Genomic DNA, 22,443 nt, shown 5'->3' on the forward strand with positions numbered 1-22,443 from the left:
CGTATTTTAACGGCTGGAGGCACTGTAATATTTCATCTAAGGGAAAGGGACACGCCCTTTATAAATAATATATATCCTTACATAAACCACCACAGTCCGACTATTCTCCCCAACCGCCCTGAAGATTGCTGTGATATACCGGCCTCCTGGATCCATACCCCGCTTCCTGGATGACTTCTCCTCCTGGCTACCCTTCTTCCTCTCCTCTGAGCTACCCACCATCATCCTTGGGGATTTCAACATCCCTGTCAACCTCGACAACCCGGACACAGCCCCTCTCCTCCACTTAACCTCCTCCTTTGCACTTGCACAGTGCATACAATCCGCCACCCACTCTGACGGTAATATCCTTGATCTTGTCTTCTCCAACCGCTGCGATCCCCACAACCTCACTAACACCCTTTCCCTCTCTTTGACCACAACCTGATTACCTTCTCTATCTCCTCGTCCTCCAACGCCTACCCCTCCAAATGTCACATTACTACCAGCCGTGACCTCCGCAACCTTAACCCTGCCTCCCTCCACTCTGCAGCTGATCAACTCCACGACCGCATCCTCCCCCTGTCCTGCCCCGACTTGGCTATGACCGCCTACAAGAACGCGCTCTCAACAGCCCTTGACTCACTAGAGCCTTTAACCACACGCAACATCAGACCCCGACCGCTCCAGCCCTGGCAGACTGATCACACCAAAACCCTCAAACGACAGTCGTGCCCTGGAGCGACTATGGCGCAAAACCAAATCTCAACAAGCCTTCACCCGCTACAAATCTGCCTTCCACACCTACACCTCCTCCCTCCATGCTGCCAAACAAGCCTACTTCCTGACCCTCATCAAGGCCCTCTCCTCCAATCCTCGCCGACTCTTCTCCACCTTCAACTCTCTACTCTCTCCACCCCCACCTCCACCCAGCACCTCACTCACCGCCCTTGAGATTGCCAATCACTTCAAAAACAAGATTGACACAATTCGCAAGGACATTGCCACAACTCACACGCCCTCTCAACCCGTCCCCTCTCACACAGCTACCCCCTCATCCCCCCTCCCCCTCGACATTACCCGCAGGGACTTCGTCACTGCTCAAACTCCCTCCAACCCCGTTCCCCCTCACTCAGCTACCCCCTCATCACCCCTCTCCCACGGCCCCACCACTGCTCTGACCTCCACTTCCACCCCACCCTACATTCCTCATACTGAAGCTCCCCCAACAATCCACACCTTTGACCTTACTACCATCGAGGAAGTCTCCAAGATCCTCTCTGATGCCCGCCTCACCACCTGCCCCCTCGACCCTATTCCCTCACAATTCCTATGACCTCCCTCCCCCTCCATCCTACGCTCCCTCACCCACATCTTTAATCTCTCCCTCTCCTCTGGCACTTTCCCCTCCCCACTGAAGCATGCACACATCACCCCCATACTTAAAAAGCCCTCCCTGGACCCCAATGACCCGAACAACCTCAGACCCATCTCCCTGCTCCCACTTACATCTAAACTCCTCGAGCGCCTTGTCTACACCCGCCTATGCTCTCACCTCAACGACAACAACCTCCTCGATCCCCTACAGTCTGGCTTCCGTCCCCTACACTCCACCGAAACCGCCTTACTCAAACTCTCCAACGACCTTCTAACCACCAAAGCTAATGGCCACTATTCAGTGCTCCTACTCCTTGACCTCTCTGCGGCCTTCGACACAGTTGACCACCCCCTCCTCCTCAAAATACTACACTTCCTCGGCCTCAGAGATTCTGCTCTCTCCTGGCTCTCATCCTACCTGTCACAACGCTCTTTCAGCGTTACCTATAATGCTACCACCTCCCCCTCACTCCCCCTCTCTGTTGGGGTCCCTAAAGGCTCTGTCCTTGGGCCCCTTCACACAAATCTATCTCTCAACCCCCCACCTCACCCCCTCGGTCTCTGCCCGAATCACACACCTACTGAGCGACATATCAGATTGGATGTCACTCCACTTCCTTAAACTGAATCTCTCCAAAACCGAGTTTCTTGTCTTCCCCCCCCCGCCCGAACCCCACCCCCCATTGACTTCTCCATCACATCCAACAACGCCAATATCAAACCCGCCCTGCAGGCCACTGTACTTGGTGTCATTCTGGACTCCAACCTATCCTTCCAGCCCCAAGTCCAATCTTTAACAAACTCGTGCAAACTCCACCTCCGCAACATCGCCAAAATACGCACGTTCCTAACCCCAGAAACCACTAAACAGCTCATCCACTCCCTCATCATATCACGACTCGACTACTGCAACTCCCTCCTCACTGGCCTGCCTTGCCGCTGGCTATCCCCGCTTCAGTCGATCCTGAATACGGCTGCCAGACTCATTCACCTTTCCAACCGCTCCGTTTCCGCCACCCCCCTCTGCCAATCCCTCCACTGGCTTCCGATTGCGCAACGGATCAAATTTAAAATCCTAACACTGACGTACAAAGCTGTCCACCATACTGCCCCGAACTACATCACCGACCTAATATCCAAGTACTGCCCAGCACGCACACTCCGCTCCTCACAAGACCTCCTTCTCTCTAGTTCCCTGGTCTACTCCTCTCATGCCCGCCTCCAGGACTTCTCCAGGGTGTCACCCATCCTCTGGAACTCCCTTCCCCAACCCATCAGATTATCACCTCCTCTCCTTTAGGCGCACCCTGAAAACCCATCTCTTCAGGGAAGCCTACCCCCTGCTAACTTGACCGACCTCCTCCACTCTTCCTACCACTCCATCCCCCACAGCTATCTCCTCCTGTACCACTATCCCGTCCCTTCTAGATTGTAAGCTCGAAAGAGCAGGGCCCTCGATCCCCTCATGTTTTGCAACGTATTGGTATTGTTCTGTCACAGGTTCTGTCCCCCTTTGTAATGTACAGCGCTGAGTGAACTATCGGCGCTTTATAAATACTGTATAATAATAATAATAATAAAATAATAATCTGTTCACTGTAATCACTGTCCTGCTGGAAACAAATAGATAGACTTTTAGTTCCCACTTCTGTGTCTTCCTATTATAACAGGAAGTAGTTCTGCCCTCTTGTGATGATACAATAAAAATTCAATCATGAATATCTTCTATTGACAAAGATAGATTACTGTTATATTAGGTATTAGGCTTTGGATTTTAATTTTATGGGGCTGCCTATTTTCTACAACTCTTACAATGACAGGTTTACACCATGCCCAGAGCTGAATTGCACAAGAAAGCGCTCTGCATTCCTGTGCGGTGTGAATTCAAGGCCATGAATTGTGAATGGGCTAAAGTCGCCTTGCACTGTGCCACACTGGGGTATATTTACTAAAGCTTGGGAGTGCAAAATCAGGCTCACTTCTGCATAGAAACCAATCAGCTTCTAACCTCAGATTGTTAAATTAAGGTTTGGCATTAAAACCTGGAAGCAGACTGGTTTTTATGCAGAAGTCAGCCTGATTTTGCACTCCCCAGCTTTAATAAATAAGCCCCACTGTAACCAGATCACATGGTACAAACGTACCATGCAATCTGGTGCGCGCAAACGCACTTCATTTGCGACCGGCACTTGGGGTGTCATTAAATTTCTATTGACACCCGCTGCAGATTGCAAAAGATGTATGTTTTGCATCTAGGTTTAATTGCAAAGGAAAGCACAGCACATTCCTGCGTGATTCAGATGTGGGCATGTGAGAACCGGCCTTAATAGCCTGTTTTTGGTGTATAATATGTATAAATTCTAGGTCAGCCGGACAGTAATGGTTATTACCTGTACAGAAAGGTCAGTGCGGTAACGCACGTTTGATGTTACAGTTAGAGATGAGGGCTTCTCAAAAAAGGCAAAAGCAAAATTCACAAATATGGTCACATACAGGATCCTTAAAAAGTAAGCAATAATAGATAATAAAATAAAGAAATACAACTTTACAGCAGAGATGTGTTATTCATTGGAGGGATTAGATAAAAGTCAAATGTCCCCAGACATCCCAGGATGTAGAAAACACCTCCAGAGGCTTTGCTTCTGGTATTTAAAATAAAATCCAAGGACAGGCAGAAGAGGCAGTTCTACCTTCAACCATGGACTGCACTACAGGGTTTTCAACTCCAGTTACTGGAAATATCCCACTTTTTATCAAATAAAATAAGAGTTAAAAGGCAAACGTTACCTGTGTCTTTTGACAGATATACCCAGTAAATATTTTACCATTGCAGTACCTCTAGCATCTCCCCTGCAACCTTCATACAGTCTATGGCCCCTTTAGAGTCTCCCTGCCTGCCACCCACAGATTATAGCCCCTCTAGTATCTCCCTTCGTGCCACCTACACCCCTATATACTCTCTAGCATCTCCCTCCATGCTCCATACACCCTCTATATACTCTCTAGCATCTCCCTGCCAACCCACCACCTTCAGGGAAGTTTGCCTGTCATTCTAAACCCGGGCCACTCTGCACTTCCTTCCCACCACCACCTACAGGAGGTCACACAGAGGATGGCTCTCTGATCCAGTTTGCCGTTGTGTTTTGCACTGCAGACCCTATGCAAATCCAGGTCTGCCAGGATTGCCTCCATGTAACAGGATTTGAGAATGGTGACTCGCTCATGATAGCAAATAATGCCTTGTGGGAAGGCAGGGGGTATAGCAATGGGTTTTTATACCTGGAAGTACTGGGATTTTCACTGGTGTGGATATGGGAGGTGGACAGGAACAAGGAAGGTAATTAACCACTTCCTGTACCGGCCCATGTATATAAATGGCCAGACAGGAGCAGTGCAGGGGTGGGTGGCCGATTATAAACGTCCTCCCCGCTCCCTGCTTGTGTGCACGCAGCACCGCGATCTTTGTACGGGACATCTGTGTGAGGTCCCGATCATGTGATCACTGATTGGCCACTTCTGACATCATTGCTTACTTTGACATCACTGCTTACTATGTGTAAAATCTGTGAATGATCACAGAGGTCACATGGCACAAGGCTATTCACAACAGCCTTGTACCATGTGACAAGCTGTGACCAATCACAGCTCACACAGTATTTCTCAATGGCTGCAAGAATGCAGCCAGAGAAGAGTAGAAATGATTGCTTTTACAGCCTTTATGGGTGTAAAAGCAATCAGTGTAAAAAAAAAAAAAAATTCAATTTTTCACCCCCCCCCCCCCCCCACAAGTAGTACAGTGTCACCATAGTGACACTGTACTATTTGTACTATTTGTGGAGGGTGATGAAGATTTTTTTTTTTTACTGCTAGGGTGACAGTATGTTGAAAAAAAACAAAAAAAACATACATAATAAATATAAAAAAATAACATAAAAATGTAAAAAATTTTTTTTAAAAAGGTATAATAATTTTTATTTTTTTTTTACTAAAAAGAAAACTGAATACATTTTGGCCAAGATTAATGAAGAAAGATTATTTATTTTTTCAAAATTTTTGGACTTTTTCATTTATATAGCAAAAAAAATAAAAATCCCAGTGGTGAAAAAACACCACCAAAATAAATTTTTATTTGTCTCAAAAAAAACTAAAAAATTCATATGGGTACAGTGTTGCATGACCGCGCAATTGTCATTCAAAGTGTGATAGCACTGAAAGCTTAAAATTGGCCTGGACAGGAAGGGGGTAAAAGTGTCCAGACTTGAAGTGGTTAAAAGGCATTTACCAGAATTTTTTTTTACTATTTAACTATTTTAAACTAGGAAAAAGTGTTACTCCTGCCAAAACCTTTTTTCCAAAGAAGGTGGGATGCAGTTAGGATCTCTGTCTGTGCCCACTGCAGGGGAGATTCCTCCACAATACATGTTCAAAGGAACAGGAAGTGAACGGAATCTCTCTAGGTACGCATCAGCAAATAAAACAACTTTATTCATAGAAGGGGAAGTGTTAGAACCTCTGTGATTTTTTTTTCTCTTGCCCTTCATATAGTATAAACGTTAGCTGGGTACACACATTTTTTTTTTAAGCAACCAGCTGGTTTAATGGGAAAAAACAAACAAACAAAAGGAAAACCAAAAGCCAAAAACCAACTTCCCAAATCCCACATGCACACAAGTGAGGGATACACACGTACTGAGATATGGGCAGTTCCTGCTGGACAGGAGGAATTTCAATACGCATATACCCTGCTTTACTCTCCTCATTTCCTATGTGGGTTAAGTGAAATTTCCTTGATAAATGTCAATAGAAACTCAACAGATGTCCTAACACTTCCACTTGCAAAAACAATAGAAAAAATGATTTTGTTGAAGATTCATCTAAAATCCATCTCATTTATTACTGTGCCGGAACCCACAGCCCACAGAGGATGCCAGTGACTAATGGAGATGTGGACATGGAAGGATTGTGTACCATGTATTGCCTATAGCCAACACACAAGTATTTATACAGCAATAAATGAAAAATAAAAGCTTACTTACTACTGGCACAGATCAGAATAATCCCAGCAATAGAGCTGCAGAGAATACAGATCAACACGATGGTCTATGGAGCGATTCTGCGAACAGAAAGAACACAGCCAGGTCATAAAATAAAGACTAACAAAGCATTCCCATTCCACCAATACAAAAGCAGTTACTCATACACATTCTTATAACCACTCAATGCCGTCATCTTTCTCATCATCTTAAAATATTTAGGGATGGTTACCTGCAAAAGACACCTGGCAATTAGACCCCTGATGTCTCCCCTGCCCTTCACTGAAGCCAATGAAGCGCAGATCACGCAGTGCGAGTCAGAGGTTCAAAGGTGGAAAACTGGAACCCGGGAAACATAGTGGGAGGTGGTAGGGGAATTGGATGGTGCATTAACGGGGGCCCATGAAAGTGATCCATCAGCTGTACATCCACCAGATCGCTTCCACCTGAAATTCGACTTGTTAAAGATACATGCTACAGCACCTGGGAAACTGTGTGTAAAACCCTCTGCTGCTGCAGACATATGCCATACATCAGTGGAAGCAATAGGATTCAATAAAGTCCTAAAAGGCTACGTTCACCTTTCTGACCAGATTTCATATTACAACTATATTTAACCACTTGCCCTCCTGAGGATTTACCCCCCTTCCTGACCAGGCCTCTTTTTGCTACTCGGAGCTGCACTAATTCAACTCATAATTGCGCGGTCATGCAATGCTGCACCCAAACAAAATTTACGTCCTTTTTTTCGCACAAATAGAGCTTTCTTTCGGTGGTATTTGATCACCTGTGCGCTTTTTATTTTCCACGCTATAAGACAAAAAAAGACCAAAAATTTTGAAGAAAAACAATATTTTTTACTTTCAGCTATAAAAAATATATAGTAAACTCAAAGTTAGTTATAAATTTAGGCCAAAATGTATTCTGCTACATGTTTTTGGTAAAAAAAATCCCAATAAGTGTATATTGATTGCTTTGTGTGAAGGTTATAGCGTCTACAAACTATGGTATAGATACTGCAATTTACGCCATTTTGTTGCTATACAGAGCTGTGCTAGTTTAGCGGACAATTGCGCGGTCATGCAATACGGTACATAAATGAAATTTACATCCTTTTTTTCCCACAAATTGAGCTTTCTTTCGGTGGTATTTGATTGCCTGTGCATTTTTTATTTTTTGCGCTATAAAAGAAAAAGGCTGACAATTTTGAGAAAAAAAACAATATTTTGGACTTTTTGCTATAAAACATGTTCCATGTTCAGTACAAAAAAAGGAAAATCAAATTTAGTCATAAATTTCTGCCAAAATGTCTTTGCTTAAAAAAAATCCCAATACGTGTAAATTAATTGGTTTACGTGAAAGTTATGGCATCTACAAATGGCAGGAAAGATACTGGGATTTTTTTTTTTATTATACTAATAATGGCGGTAATCAGCGACTTATGGCGGTGATCAGATTTATGACAGTGATCAGCGACTTATGGCGGGACTGCGGCGGACATTTTGACACTGGGGGGAACTGACTTGGGGTCACTGACATCATCAGTGACACCAATACAGTGATCAGTGCAAAAAAAAAAACACTGGGGAGGAAGGGGTTAACTTTTATTAGGTAAAGAAAGGGTTAACTGTGTGGGGGGAGAGTTTTACTAGGGGGCGGGGGTGTGTACTTCACAGGAACACGCTGATCCCCAGAGATAAAGTCTTCTCTCAGGTTCAGCGTGCTCTGAACTGACAGATAGCACGGCTGCATTGTTTACATTGCAGTTCTGCTATCTCTCAGTGATTACTGCACCCGCCGGGAGCCGGTGACGGACACCGGTGACGATCGGTAGGGCGGGCACGCGCCTCGCGTGCGCCCCCTACCTGTTTTGCACAGCGACATTAAAAGACGGTGCTGTGCGCACAGGTGCCGCCCTGCCGCAGTAAAAACACTGCGGCGGGTCGGCAAGCGGTTAAGGTGTAACATAACACATGGTCACATTCTCCAGCCCCCCCATCCTGAAACTGCACCCCACGTCACTGGAACCACAGGGTGCTTCTACCTGCACAAATAAAAACAAAGATACAAATATCCAGTGATTGTGTTTCCAAGCGCAATTAACACAATACTACGCACCTTACATTTCGGGGGGAGGGGCTCTAAGTTATTAAGGCAAAACATTTGTTTTTATACATTTTGGATAGGGTAAGGGAGGGTTATAATCCCTTTCAGATTGTTTTGCCATCATTGTCCAATTGGGGAGATTTCCCTTCACTCCCTGTCCCATAGCCAAAACAGGAATGAAAAGAAATATCTCCAAAATTAAGGGATTCCCTGGTTGCCACCAGAACTGGCTTCCCCTTTAAAATATGCCCCTCTACTATGTTCTGGGGACAACTCTTTCCCTTTCAGTGATAACCATAAATATGAGGATAAATAGAAAGGGTAAACCCTCTTAATGTAGGCACAGATGTCAGTAAAAACCTGACAGGTGTTCTAATCCCTAACCACTTTTTTTTTTTTTTTAAGTCTGCAAATGTGCAACTATAACGAAAAAAACCCGTAAGTGTTCACAAAAAAAGTGCAAGTGCAAAACACCACACGAAAAAGTGCACTTAGGGGTGTGCTTTTGTCCTACCCCTAAAGGGGCTGGACCGCTACCCTGATCCCCCGGGGCACGAAGCTCCTGACAGGGACAAGGTTCCCATTTGGTCCTCCTGGCCAAAAGGCCTGGTGGACCACCATTCCTTGTGTCCAGCTGAAGCTAGACACCCAGTACTTGGTCAGGGGGCTCTCCCGAAGAGAAAACCCCCTAGGGATCAGGGGAGGAAGGAACCAAAAGGCCACACATCCTCCCCCTAGACTTCAGGGCAGGCCCGAGGACCCACACCCTCCATCCTGTGGAAAACACACACAAAAGTAAGAAAAAGTGACAAAACGTGGGAGTGTAAATAAATTAAATAAATAAAGAAAATAAAAAAGTGGCCATCCCAAATTGTGCACAGACCAGGCCCTGAGGCCTGTAGCAAAAATTGCCCTGGTCCTAGCCAAAAGGCCTGGTCCTAAGGGCGCTTGTGCAAAAAGAGTGAAAAACAGTGACCTTGTGCCATCTTCACACTGTGGGGTCCCACACCCAGGTGTTACTAGTGGCACCCCTGAGGGTGTCTACTCAGGGGGCACTGGTTTGCGGACTTTCTGCCTTCCCGACCCCTGGCCAGACAAGGTAGATCCGTCCAAATCAGGAGGTACTGGGTCCTTCCGGTCTTCTCGGGGGAATTACTCACGGGCCTCAGCTTCTACTCGTGGGCACCACGCTTTCTGTCCCCCCGGTACTAGCCTTCCAGACCCCCATCATACCAGTGAGGGTACTATACAACAGCCATCCCCGCAAAAATAGAATGGCTGGGAGCACCCCCACTGGACACTGATAAGAACAGATACTACACTTGATCTTAGCCAAAAGGCCGAGAAGCGATCTAATCCCCAACCACTATAACGGGAAAAAGGGGGTTTTAAATACTTTTCTAGTTATAATTTAAATAGCTTCTAAACAAATTGGGTTTTTTTCAGTTTTCCTGAAACCCCATGGAGAGTCCTCTGGGTGATTAAAAGAAATAGACCAAGACTGCATGAGTGATGGTCAGTTTTACAGTCATTCATTTTACGGTATTTTAAAAAGTATCATTTTAGTTCATCATTAAAGTCCATTTTAGTGTAAAGTGATGGTAGGTAATGCAAACACTTAAGCTTACCGTATTTTCCGGCGTATAAGACGACCCCCTACTTTTCCTGTTAAAATATAGGGTTTGAGCTATACTCGCCGTATAAGACTACCCCTCTTCCAACACACACCAAATAAAAATGAAAAAACATCAGATTTGATTTCAATATGGTATGCTATTTCAGTATGGTATTCCAATGATGGGGTGCTATTCCTCCCACTGACACCAATGATGGAGCACTATTCCTCCCACTGACACCAATGATGGGACACTATTCCTCCCACTGACACTAATGATGGGACACTATTCCTCCCACTGACACCAATGATGAGGCACTACTCCTCTCACTGACACCAATGATGGGGCACTATTTCATCCACTGACACCAATGATGGGGCACTATTCCTCCCACTGATATCAATGATGGGGCACTATTCCTCCCACTGATACCAATGATGGGACACTATTCCTCCCACTGACACCAATGATGGTGCCCCATCATTAGTGTGAGTGTGTGAGGAATAGTGCCCCATCATTAGTCAGTGGGAGGAATAGTGCCCCATCATTAGTCAGTGGGAGGAATAGTGCCCCATCATTGGTGTCAGTGGGAAGAATCGTGCCCCATCATTGGTGTCAGTGGGAGGAATAGTGTCCCATCATTAGTGTCAGTGGGAGGAATAGTGTCCCATCATTGGTGTCAGTGGGAGGAATAGTGCTCCATCATTGGTGTCAGTGGGAGGAATAGCGGCCCATCATTGGTATCAGTGGGAGGAATAGCACCCCATCATTGGTGTCAGTGGGAGGAATAGCGCCCCATCATTGGTGTCAGTGGGAGGAATAGCGCCCCATCATTGGTGTCAGTGGGAGGAATAGTGTCCCATCATTAGTGTCAGTGGGAGGAATAGTGTCCCATCATTGGTGTCAGTGGGAGGAATAGTGCTCCATCATTGGTGTCAGTGGGAGGAATAGCGGCCCATCATTGGTATCAGTGGGAGGAATAGCACCCCATCATTGGTGTCAGTGGGAGGAATAGCGCCCCATCATTGGTGTCAGTGGGAGGAATAGCGCCCCATGATTGGTATCAGTGGCAGGAATTGCGCCCCATCATTGGTGTCAGTGGGAGGAATTGCGCCCCATCATTGGTGTCAGTGGGAGGAATTGCGCCCCATCATTGGTATCAGTGGGGAGAATAGTGCCCCATCATTGGTGTCAGTGGGGAGAATAGTGCCCCATCGTTGGTGTCAGTGGGGAGGAGGAATAGTGCCCCATCGTTGGTGTCAGTGGGGGGGAGAATAGTGCCCCATCGTTGGTATCAGTGGGAGGAATAGTGCCCCATCGTTGGTATCAGTGGTAGGAATAGTGCCCCATCATTGGTATCAGTGGGAGGAATAGTGCCCCATCGTTGGTGTCAGTGGGAGGAATAGTGCCCCATCATTGGTGTCAGTGGGGGAGGAATAGTGCCCCATCATTGGTGTCAGTGGGGGAGGAAAAGTGCCCCATCATTGGTATCAGTGGGGGGAATAGTGCCCCATCGTTGGTATCAGTGGGAGGAATAGTGCCCCATCATTGGTGTCAGTGGGGGAGGAATAGTGCCCCATCGTTGGTATCAGTGGGGAGAATAGTGCCCCATCGTTGGTATCAGTGGGAGGAATAGTGCCCCATCATTGGTGTCAGTGGGGGAGGAATAGTGCCCCATCATTGGTATCAGTGGGGAGAATAGTGCCCCATCGTTGGTATCAGTGGGAAGAATAGTGCCCCATCATTGGTGTCAGTGGGGGAGGAATAGTGCCCCATCATTGGTATCAGTGGGGAGAATAGTGCTCCATCGTTGGTATCAGTGGGAGGAATAGTGCCCCATCATTGGTGTCAGTGGGGAGGAGGAATAGTGCCCCATCATTGGTATCAGTGGGGAGAACAGTGCCTCATCGTTGGTGTCAGTGGGGGAGGAACAGTGCCTCATCGTTGGTGTCAGTGGGGGAGAACAGCGCCTCATCGTTGGTGTCAGTGGGGGAGAACAGTGCCTCATCATTGGTGTCAGTGGGGGAGGAACAGTGCCTCATCGTTGGTGTCAGTGTGGAGAAGGAATAGTGCCCCATCGTTAGTGTCAGTGGGGGAGAGAAGCAGCTGCTCCTTCTTCCAGTTCGGCCGCTCGATTTTCGCAGGGCCGCTCGGCTCCGCCTCCTCGCCGGTGATTGGTCGCCTGTGTGCCTTTCCAGTGCTGGCCCCCGACCCCCGACTTTTCAGATGATTTTCAGGGGTTGAAAAGTCGTCTTATACGCCGGAAAATACGGTAAGTTAAATATTTAAATACACTTAACTTATACAGTCATGGCCGAAATTGTTGGCACCCTTGATATTTCTCCAGGAAATCATGTATTTCTCACGAAACGTATTGCATTAACACATGTTTTGCTATACACATGTTTATTCCCTTTGTGTGTATTGGGACAAAACAAAAAAAGGGAGGAAAGAAAGCAAATTCGACATAATGTCACACAAACCTCCAAAAATGGGCTGGACAAAAGTATTGGCACCCTTTCACAACTGCGGATAAATAAGAATGTTACAAGCATGTGATGCTCCTGTAAACTCACCTGGGGCAAGTAACAGGTGTGGGCAATATAGAAATCACACCTGAAAGCAGATAAAAAGGAGAGACGTTCACTTAACCTTTGCATTGTGTGTCTGTCTGTGCCACACTAAGCATGGACAACAGAAAGAGGAGACGAGAACTGTCTGAGGACCTGAGAACCAAAATTGTGGCAAAATATCAACAATCTCAAGGTTACAAGTCCATCTCCAGAGAACTAGATTTGCCTTTGTCCACAGTGCGCAACATTATCAAGAAGTTTGCAACCCATGGCACTGTAGCTAATCTCCCTGGTCGTGGACGGATGAGGAAAATTGATGAAAGATTGCAACGCAGAATAGTCCGGATGGTGGATAAGCAGCCCCAAACATGTTCCAAAGACATTCAAGCTGTCCTGCAGGCTCAGGGAGCATCAGTGTCAGCGCGAACTATCCGTCGACATTTAAATGAAATGAAACGCTATGGCAGGAGACCCAGGAGGACCCCACTGCTGACACAGAGACATAAAAAAGCAAGACTACAGTTTGCCAAAATGTACTTGAGTAAGCCAAAAGCCTTCTGGGAAAACGTCTTGTGGACAGATGAGACCAAGATAGAGCTTTTCGGTAAAGCACATCATTCTACTGTTTACCGAAAACGGAATGAGGCCTACAAAGAACAAAACACAGTACCTACGGTAAAATATGGTGGAGGTTCAATGATGTTTTGGGGTTGTTTTGCTGCCTCTGGCACTGGGTGCCTTGACTGTGTGCAAGGCATCATGAAATCTGAGGATTACCAAAGGATTTTGGGTCGCACTGTAGGGCCCAGTGTCAGAAAGCTGGGTTTGCGTCCAAGATCCTGGGTCTTCCAGCAGGACAATGACCCCAAACATACGTCAAAAAGCACTCAGAAATGGATGGCAAAGAAGCGCTGGAGAGTTCTGAAGTGGCCAGCAATGAGCCCAGATCTAAATCCCATTGAACACCTGTGGAGAGATCTTAAAATTGCTGTTGGGAAAAGGTGTCCTTCCAATAAGAGAGACCTGGAGCTGTTTGCAAAGGAAGAGTGGTCCAAAATTCCGGGTGAGAGGTGTCAGAAGCTTATTGATGGTTATAGGAAGCGACTGATTTCAGTTATGTTTTCCAAAGGGTGTGCAACCAAATATTAAGTTAAGGGTGCCAATACTTTTGTCCAGCCCATTTTTGGGGTTTTGTGTGACATTATGTCATATTTGCTTTTCTGCCTCTGTTTTATATTTGTTCCAATACATACAAAGGGAATAAACATGTGTATAGCAAAACATGTGTTAATGCAATACCTTTTTTGTGTGAAATACTTGATTTTCAGGAAAAATATCAAGGGTGCCAACAATTTCGGCCATGACTGTATATTTAACCAAAATAAATTTCAAACAATGTTTCTACAGCTGGTGTTAATGAACACTTTCTAGGTTGTAGCAAAAAGAACCATACACCAAGGGTTACGTATCTGAGTGTAAAAGCCCCAGAGGACCCAGGTAGATGGGGAATTACAGCTCACCCATCCATCTCCTTCTTTGTAAAAACAGAGTGGAGCATAAGGAGCCTGAAGATCCCAATGACTACTTTTGGCAATGCTCTGTCTTGTGTATCAGCTTCTGTTTTCAAGCAAATGTGTGCACAATCCCTTTAAGGTTCAACAAGCCCTTCATGCACCTGCCGGGAGCTCATTATACTTGTTGCAGGTAGAGCTGGAGAAAGACAGAACCTGTGGCTGTCAGGTGAACTCTTGTGTATACGAGCCTTCTATTAGGAACATTGTGTATCCTATGAATAAACACTTTCAAACCTTTCTAGTTAAGCTGGCCATACACTAGTGGATTTCCAATTATGTATCAATAAAATTGTTTGAGTTATCAGCAAGTGCTGAGTGCCTAAAAAGTCCATGTGAGGACTTCTATCCATTTTTTGGTATTAATGCTCTTGAATTAGGACATGGCACTGTTTATGCATGTACAGGTCTCCACATGAACCACCCTTTGTGGTCTATTACTTATAGGGAATGCAGGGTCCTGGGTTTAGTAACACTTTATCTGGTCTCCCACAGTACACACAACATGGAAATGCAATTATTTTAGTAAATATAAAACTGCTAAATACCTTTCCTCATCAGCAGTATATAGCAGTCTTGTGACTTCAGCAGAGCTCTAGTTAAAGCACGTGGGAGTTTTCTTTCTGCTCTAGGAGGATGTGAAAGTTCTGACCCTCTGTCTGGACAGTGCTGATTGGCCCTGTGCTGATCACATGCATTCTCTAAAGATAAAAAAAAAAACCCTCTAGCAATACACACCAAACTGAGCATGTGCATGTGACTATGGATTCAATCTGTATCAGGTGGTTATTTCAACAAGAGGAGGGGCAGAGAAGTCAGGATCACACAGCCTTTTTACACAATGTAGAGGATTAACCCCTTAGGTTCCACAGTGAGTATAACAAGCATGCTTTACTGCATATACAGACTAATTTTACTCTTCTGGGTTTAGTAACACTTTAAATGAATATTTAATTTGCTTTTACAGCGGTAGAGAAATCATTAAAAAAAAAGTCCCCCGGCAAGATAAAGGCATAATGTGCTAGTATGTACCACATACTGTACTAGCACATTATGACAGACTTACCTGTAAAAGGGATCCCTCCAGCGGTGCTCTGTCACTGCTGACAGGGCTTCCATCTTCAGCCGGCCATTTGAATGGCTGAGCCATGAGGATGTTACACCCGCACATGCACACGGGAGTCACCATCGCGGCACAGCACCCTGGATTGACAGCACATTCAGTGTGCCCTCAGTTCAGAGCTCAAGTCAGGGCCTGGACTGAGCGAAGTATAAGGGAGGGCCAGCATGACTGGGGCGTGCAGACGAGGCAGAGAGTGTAATTTGGGTGGAGTATAGGCAAGGAAATGGGGATGGGGGGGGGTTACTTACTTGATTGGTGTAGGCAGCATTGTGGGTGGTCTTGCAGGTTTTGAATTGGGGGGTTGTGTCTTGTCGGAGTCAGTCGGAGCTTGTGCCATCACGGAGGTGGTTTATTTTTTTGCTGGTACCTGCGGCGGGAAAAAATACTAGGCCATGAGTGACTTGGACGGGATGCTATCCCAATTGCGGGCGGCAGCTGAAGCCAATGGCTTTGGGTGGTTACGGGAGAGGCTGTCTGACATGCTGCAAGGCCCCAGGCCCGCGTCACCAGGCCCTTCTACTGGGCGCACACGTGCTCGGCGGTCTGTGCCTCCGGTGCGCTTTAGCCCAGAGGTGACAGCTAGGGTTCTGCGCCGTTCTGGGAGCCCCTTAGGGGACCCTCCAGCTCCGCCGGTGAAGCGTCGGCCTGCTTCTCCGGGGAGGGCTGGGAGGAATCCTCGTCGCTGGCGGACCCCTGGCAGGAGCACATCTACCACCACCCGCTCCCCAGCCAACTCACCTCTTATTCTGGACCATGCGGCTGGCCCTGCAGGCTCCGGGCCTACAGCGGTGGCAGCCCGGCGTGGGAGGAGTGGCGGGCGGCCTTCGGCGGGGACTGGGTCAGCGTCCCCTAGGAGCAGTGGATCGGGCTCTCCGGTTTCGCGGCGGGCCCAGGAGGGTGCCGCCTCGTCACAGGACGGGACCACGAGGTCGGAGCCATCTTTACGTGCGGATCGAGCACGTAGTGGGCGGGGCTTAGCGGCTCGGAGCTCTGGGCCGACAGCCGGTGATGACATGGCCCCTGTTTGCGGCCCGGGCTTTGGAGCCGGGGATCCACGTCTCCCTCACCGGCCTGCGGCTGCTGGGCTCCCCTCTGCCGCCCAGCGGGCCTCCCTGAAGTCAGCGGTGCGGAGCGAGAGGTGGGCGGGGCCTGTTGACGTCACTCCCGGGCGCCATCTGGGCTCGGGAGCTGGGAGGAGACCTTCTGCCAGAAATCAGCCTGCGGCTGCTGGGCGTGTCTCGGTGACCCAGCGAGCCTCTCGAAGGGGGGCGGGGGGTGCTGAGGTCACCCCTCTGCGCCGCAATGCTTCAGGAGCAGGAGAAGGCACCCTGTCGGTTGGGGCTTCGGCTGCTTCCCAGCGAGCCCAGCGTGGGAGGAATGATCCGGCGGCTCTGGGCTCTGGTGCGGTGGATGCTGCCAGCCGTTCAGTGTGCCGACCGGACCCAGGAGCCGGTGAAGAGCCCGGAGCGAGGCCTGGTGCGGCCTGGGATCCGGTGGATGCGGAGAGAAGATCCGAAGGGGAGCTCAGCGGTTCTGAGGAAGATGCGGTCCATTCATCTCTGCCTGGATCTGGATTGGCGGCTGTGGGTCCCGGCGAACGACTGCAGCCTGGTGAGTTAAATTCAGGGGCTGTTTCTTTGTCTTCTTTAGTCTCTCTGTTTGAGGGGTTTCGGGACCAGGGGAGTGGCGTTTCTGTTTTGGCGGAGAGGGGGTTTGGGGCTGCAGGGCTTAACGTGGGGTCTTTGGGGGGTTCCCCGGGGGCTGATGGTGTTGTCGGTTTGATGTCCGGTTTCAGGGAAGTGTTGGCTCGTTGTGAGGCGGGGTTGGTCGCTAGGACTTTGGCGCCACCTTTGGCTGCTTGGTCGGGAATGCAAGGTGCGGCATCAGGGAGCGGTGTCGGCCCAGGGGGTGTTAGATACGAAGCTGCTGGGGTCCCCCCGCAGGTGTTTACGGTGGCTGGGCCGCAGGTCTCTGGAGTCGCGGCCGCAGTGCGATCGGCGGTGGGGGGTTCTGTTAGCTCTGGTTCTGAGGCTCTGAGGGGGGAAGCGGCGGCGGATCACGCTGGGGTTGACGGCGGAGATAAAGGGGTTACGGGGTGTGATGGTGTGCGTTTGGCAGACGCTGCAAAATGCGAGGTTTATGTGTGCTTCGAGGGGCCCTTGGGGGCTCATCTGAAGCTGGAGGTGAAGGAGCGCATTTGGGGGGGCGAGTATGTGGAAATATTTTCTTTATTACCGTTGGAGAAATTCAACTTAGATAAAGTTCGGCCAGATGAGAGTAAGAGGGAGGAGGAAGAAAAGCGGCGATATCGTTTGATTCCCCGCTCGTTCTCTAATTGGCTTCAGGCATTTGCCATTTTGGCAAGCGTTATTGGTGAGAGGACGCCGGAGCATTGTTCCTCACTTTTTTGTTACTTGGATGCCATAGGGGAAGCTCAGAGGGTTTATGGGGGCATCGCGTGGTTACGTTATGACGAGCAGTTTCGTCAGCGTATGGCGGTTAGGCCATCTTTGCGGTGGGACCATAAAGATATCGGGCTGTGGATGAAACTCATGACTCCCGTGAGGACCACGGCTCATCCCTTTCAGGGGGGGGCCGGAAGTGCAGCTACGGTTGCGCAGCCGGCCGTGCTTAGAAAGGGCTATTGCTGGCAGTTTAATGAGGGATCGTGCAGGTTTGGATCCGGCTGCCGATTCCGTCATGAGTGCTCGGGTTGTGGGGGGGCCCATACATTGTCCCGGTGTTTCAAGCAAGGGCGGGGGAGAGGTGGTGAAACTGGAAAAAGGGAAGTCGCCGGTGAGGGTAGGAAGGATGTTGCCGTTTTTAAAGCGGTACCCTGATCAGGCGGCGGCGACCCTGTTACGGCGGGGTTTTTCGGAAGGTTTTTTGATCCCGTCTATTGGCGGTAGTTCCTCCTGCGGCGGATAATTTGAAGTCGGCGCGGTTGCATCCGGAGGTTATCAGGGCAAAAATTGACAAGGAAGTGTCCTTGGGCCGCATGGCTGGCCCGTTTGTGGACCCCCCTATGCCTAATTTGGTAATTTCGCCGCTGGGTGTTGTTCCCAAAAAAGAGCCTAATAAATATAGACTCATTCATCACCTGTCTCATCCGCGGGGGGGTTCGGTCAATGATGCTATTGACCCAGGTTTGTGTTCTGTTTCCTACACTTCTTTTGACGCGGCGATTTCCTGGGTGAGGCGGTTTGGTCGGGGTGCCCTGTTGGCAAAAACTGATATTGAGGCGGCGTTTCGCCTTTTGCCGGTGCATCCTAGTTGTCTCCGATTGCTGGGTTGCAAATGGGAAGGGTGCATTTTTGTTGATCGTTGCTTGCCTATGGGCTGCGCCATTTCTTGTTCTCTATTTGAGACTTTTAGTTCTTTTCTTGAATGGGCGGTTAGGGATGTTTCTGGGCTCGCATCTGTCATCCATTATTTGGATGATTTTTTGTGTATTGGCCCTCCGGGTAGTTCCATTTGTGCGTCACTACTGAGTACGGTGGAACATGTGTTTGAGCATTTTGGCGTTCCTTTGGCTTCGGATAAGACGGTGGGTCCGACAACGGAATTGTGTTTTTTGGGAATTATTGTTGATACTGAGGCCATGGAATGTCGTTTGCCGCAGGATAAACTGGAGGAGCTCCGGGGGTTGGTGAGTTCGGTGGGTCAGTGCAGGAAGATTCGGCTTCGGGAATTGCAGTCGTTACTAGGCAAGTTAAATTTCGCTTGTCGCATCATGCCCATGGGGCGTATATTTTCCAGGCGTTTGGCGGCGGCCACGGCTGGTGTGGCGGCCCCGCATCACAGGGTTCGGCTGCGAGGTGAGCTACGGGATGATTTGGGGGTATGGAGGTCGTTTCTCGATTCCTATAATGGAAGATCACTTTGGTTGGATGGGGTCGTGTCCAATTTTGATTTGGAACTCTTTACGGATGCGGCGGGCTCGGCCGGTTTTGGGGCCTATTTTCAGGGTCAGTGGTGTGCGGGTTCGTGGCCTTTGCAATGGCGGGAGGAGGGTCTGTTGCGTAATCTGACTTTACTGGAGCTTTTCCCCATCGTTTTAGCTGTTTCTTTGTGGGGTGCTGTTTTCCGGAATAAACGGATTCGTTTTCATTGTGATAATTTGAGCGTGGTTCATGCCATTAATCGTGTTTCGGCCACGTCTCGGCCGGTGGTTCGTATGTTGCAGCGGTTGGTTTTGGACTGTTTGGGTCTCAATTGTTTTATTTCGGCTGTACATGTTCCGGGCGTGGATAACTCCGTTGCTGATGCTCTATCTCGTTTTCAGTGGGACAGATTCCGTCGGTTGGCACCAGAAGCGGAGCAACGCGGTATCGATTGTCCGGATCACTTGTGGAGCATTGCCTTGCCTCTTCAGCGGCCTTGATTCAGACGTCAGTTTGCGCGTCCACTTGGGTTTTCTATGAGAAGGTGTGGCGGGAATGGCTGGAGCTGGTGAGTGCGGTGGGGGGTGGTTTCGGGGTGGATGATGCCCTATGCCTCCTGCTTTATTTCATCGGCAGGAATTTTGAAAGGGGTGTTTCCGCAACTTTGATGTCTCGTAAGCTGGCGGGGTTGGCTTTTCATTTAAAACTGGCGGGGGGTCGTGACGTGACAAAGGATTTCCTTGTTCGGCAGGCTATGCGGGGGTACAGAAAAGGCCGTTCCATCCCTGATTCTAGACGGCCGGTGTCTTTTGAGGTTCTTCAAGTGGTGGTTGGCCAGTTGGATTGTATTTGTTCCTCGTTGTATGAGGCGATTTTGTTCCGTGCGGCTTTTGTGCTGGCATTTTTTGGGGGCCTTTCGGGTTGGGGAGCTGGTGAGTCGGACTAAGTGGGGGGAGGGTGGTTTGGCCGTAGATGAGGTGGTCTTGTTGGGTAGTGGGGTGCGAATTTTTCTGCGCAAGTCAAAAACGGACCGTTTGGGTCGGGGTACCTGGGTGGAATTGGCTGAGATTCCGAGTTCTCGGATTTGTCCGGTACGGGCGGTTAGGGATTTTCTCGAGGTGAGACCTGACCTTCCTGGGGTTTTCTTTTTGCATACGAATGGGATGGCTCTGTCTCGATTCCAATTTGGGGCAGTGTTTAAACGGTGTTTGCAGTCTGCCGGGTTGGGTGTGGAACATTACTCGTCTCATTCGTTTCGCATTGGGGCAGCTACGGAGGCCGCCCGCTGGGGGTTAGGTGATCAAGTGGTTCGTCGGATTGGGCGTTGGGATTCGGATAGGTTCAAGCTGTATGTGCGTCCTCAGTTCTTGTGAGTTAAAAAAAAAAAAAAAAATAAGAGTTTTTGGTGTTGTTGTGTTGGTCTCTGTGGTACTTGTATTTTGTTACCTTTGTGTTTTTGTTTGTTTTGTGGGGGCCTTTGTGGTGAAGGTTCTACCTCCTCCCTTCTTTTGTGTGTTTCTTTGCAGGTTCCGAACGCTGCTTGGTATGGATCTTGGGCCATTCTTATGTTTTTTGGGGGGCTAAGAGGGCGGATGTTCGTCCAGAGGGTCGGCAACTGGGATTTGAGAGGGGGGAGGCGAGGCTTCGTTGGCTTGGAGTGCCGGGAATGTTGTGGTCCAGGGTGGTCCCGGAAATTCATCACTATTCCCGTTTGGACCGGCCTCCAGATGTTTTGGTATTACATGTGGGGGGTAATGATCTCGGGTTGCGCTCCATGCGGGAGGTTATCCGGGACATTAAGTTTGATTTTTTGCGGATTCGGTCTTTTTTCCCGGACACAGTGCTGGTATGGTCGGACATAGTGGCCCGTGCTTATTGGCGTATGGCCCGCTCCGTGGAAAAAATTAATAGGGCTCGAGTTAAGGTGAATAAGGAGGTGGCGCGTTTTGTGGTGAGGAATGGTGGCCTAGCAGTCCGTCATAGGGAGTTGGAGGAGGAGTCCTGGCGGTATTTGCGCTCGGATGGGGTGCATCTTAATGCAGTTGGGATTGATCTGTGGTCCTTGGGCCTGCAGGATGGTATCCAACGTGGATTACGTGTGTGGCGGGCTACACGAGTGTAAGGGTTCACACTCGTGTGCTGTGGCAGGGGTCGATGGGTCTTTGAAGGCGGTGGTGGAGTGACAAGTTGAGGAATTATGGGTTGGGCCCATCGTAGGTATGGGTGTCCCTTCCCAATAAAAGGTCATATTGGTAATGTGGGAGTTCATTTGGCTGTATCTGGGTTAAGTAACAGTAGTATTGTCCCCGAGGCGGTGTAGTAGCGGCTGGGGGCCTTTCATGGAGTAATAGATACAGCCGAGTTGGTGATGGGAGTAATGGTGCCTTCAGAGACCTCAGACCCGGGTGGTAATGTACTAAAATATTATGTTGAGTTATGTTAAATAAATGGCTGCTATGGCCGGTTTACACCAAAAGTGAGTTGCGTGTTTATTTGGGGGGAGGGAAGGTTTTGAAGGGGGGTGGTGTTTTAAAGGGGGTAGGTAAGTATTAGCCTCGGGATTCTGCAAGTCCAACAGTCAAGTCAGGGCCTGGACTGAGCGAAGTATAAGGGAGGGCCAGCATGACTGGGGCGTGCAGACGAGGCAGAGAGTGTAATTTGGGTGGAGTATAGGCAAGGAAATGGGGATGGGGGGGGGTTACTTACTTGATTGGTGTAGGCAGCATTGTGGGTGGTCTTGCAGGTTTTGAATTGGGGGGTTGTGTCTTGTCGGAGTCAGTCGGAGCTTGTGCCATCACGGAGGTGGTTTATCCCGCCCTCCCGCCCTGAAGTTGGTTTGTATTCTGTTTGTTGTGTTGGTTATAGTTCTGTCATTGTGTTTGTTCTGGTGTTGTTTTTTGTTGTTTGGTGGTTGTTCGTGGTGTTTGTTTTATGTGGGTTCATGGCGTTTGTTCAAGGTTCAGGATGACTGTTGTGTCCTGAAGTGTTTGTTCGTTTGTCATGGCAGCTGGCAGGGGTCGATGGGTCTTTGAAGGCGGTGGTGGAGTGACAAGTTGAGGAATTATGGGTTGGGCCCATCGTAGGTATGGGTGTCCCTTCCCAATAAAAGGTCATATTGGTAATGTGGGAGTTCATTTGGCTGTATCTGGGTTAAGTAACAGTAGTATTGTCCCCGAGGCGG

The 22,443-nt window shown here is 48.7% G+C and overlaps 1 protein-coding gene and 1 pseudogene across 1 annotated transcript; one reads left to right on the forward strand and one right to left on the reverse strand.

Annotated features, from left to right (window-relative positions):
- Positions 1-9,731: 9,731 nt before the first annotated feature.
- LOC149467724 (U2 spliceosomal RNA) lies at positions 9,732-9,847 on the reverse strand (annotated as a pseudogene).
- A 10,082-nt stretch (positions 9,848-19,929) lies between these two features.
- On the forward strand, positions 19,930-21,627 carry LOC149467725 (uncharacterized). The gene is made up of 2 exons (XM_089671263.1): positions 19,930-20,194; positions 20,789-21,627. Exons 1-2 carry the CDS (start codon positions 19,930-19,932, stop codon positions 21,382-21,384), a joined length of 861 nt encoding a protein of 286 aa, XP_089527389.1. The 3' UTR covers positions 21,385-21,627.
- Positions 21,628-22,443: the final 816 nt, after the last annotated feature.

Source organism: Staurois parvus, unplaced genomic scaffold, assembly GCF_062004578.1.
Source record: "Staurois parvus isolate SC_StPar_1 unplaced genomic scaffold, SC_StPar_1.0 ptg000102l, whole genome shotgun sequence".
Classification (NCBI taxonomy): domain Eukaryota; kingdom Metazoa; phylum Chordata; class Amphibia; order Anura; family Ranidae; genus Staurois; species Staurois parvus.

Bases quoted from the DNA above. Each gene is read 5' to 3' on its own strand.
- LOC149467725 (XM_089671263.1), top strand. From the start codon at position 19,930: ATGTCTCGTAAGCTGGCGGGGTTGGCTTTTCATTTAAAACTGGCGGGG. The intron at 20,195-20,788 runs GTGAGTCGGACT...GTTTCTTTGCAG, and splicing joins CCTTTCGGGTTGGGGAGCTG to GTTCCGAACGCTGCTTGGTA.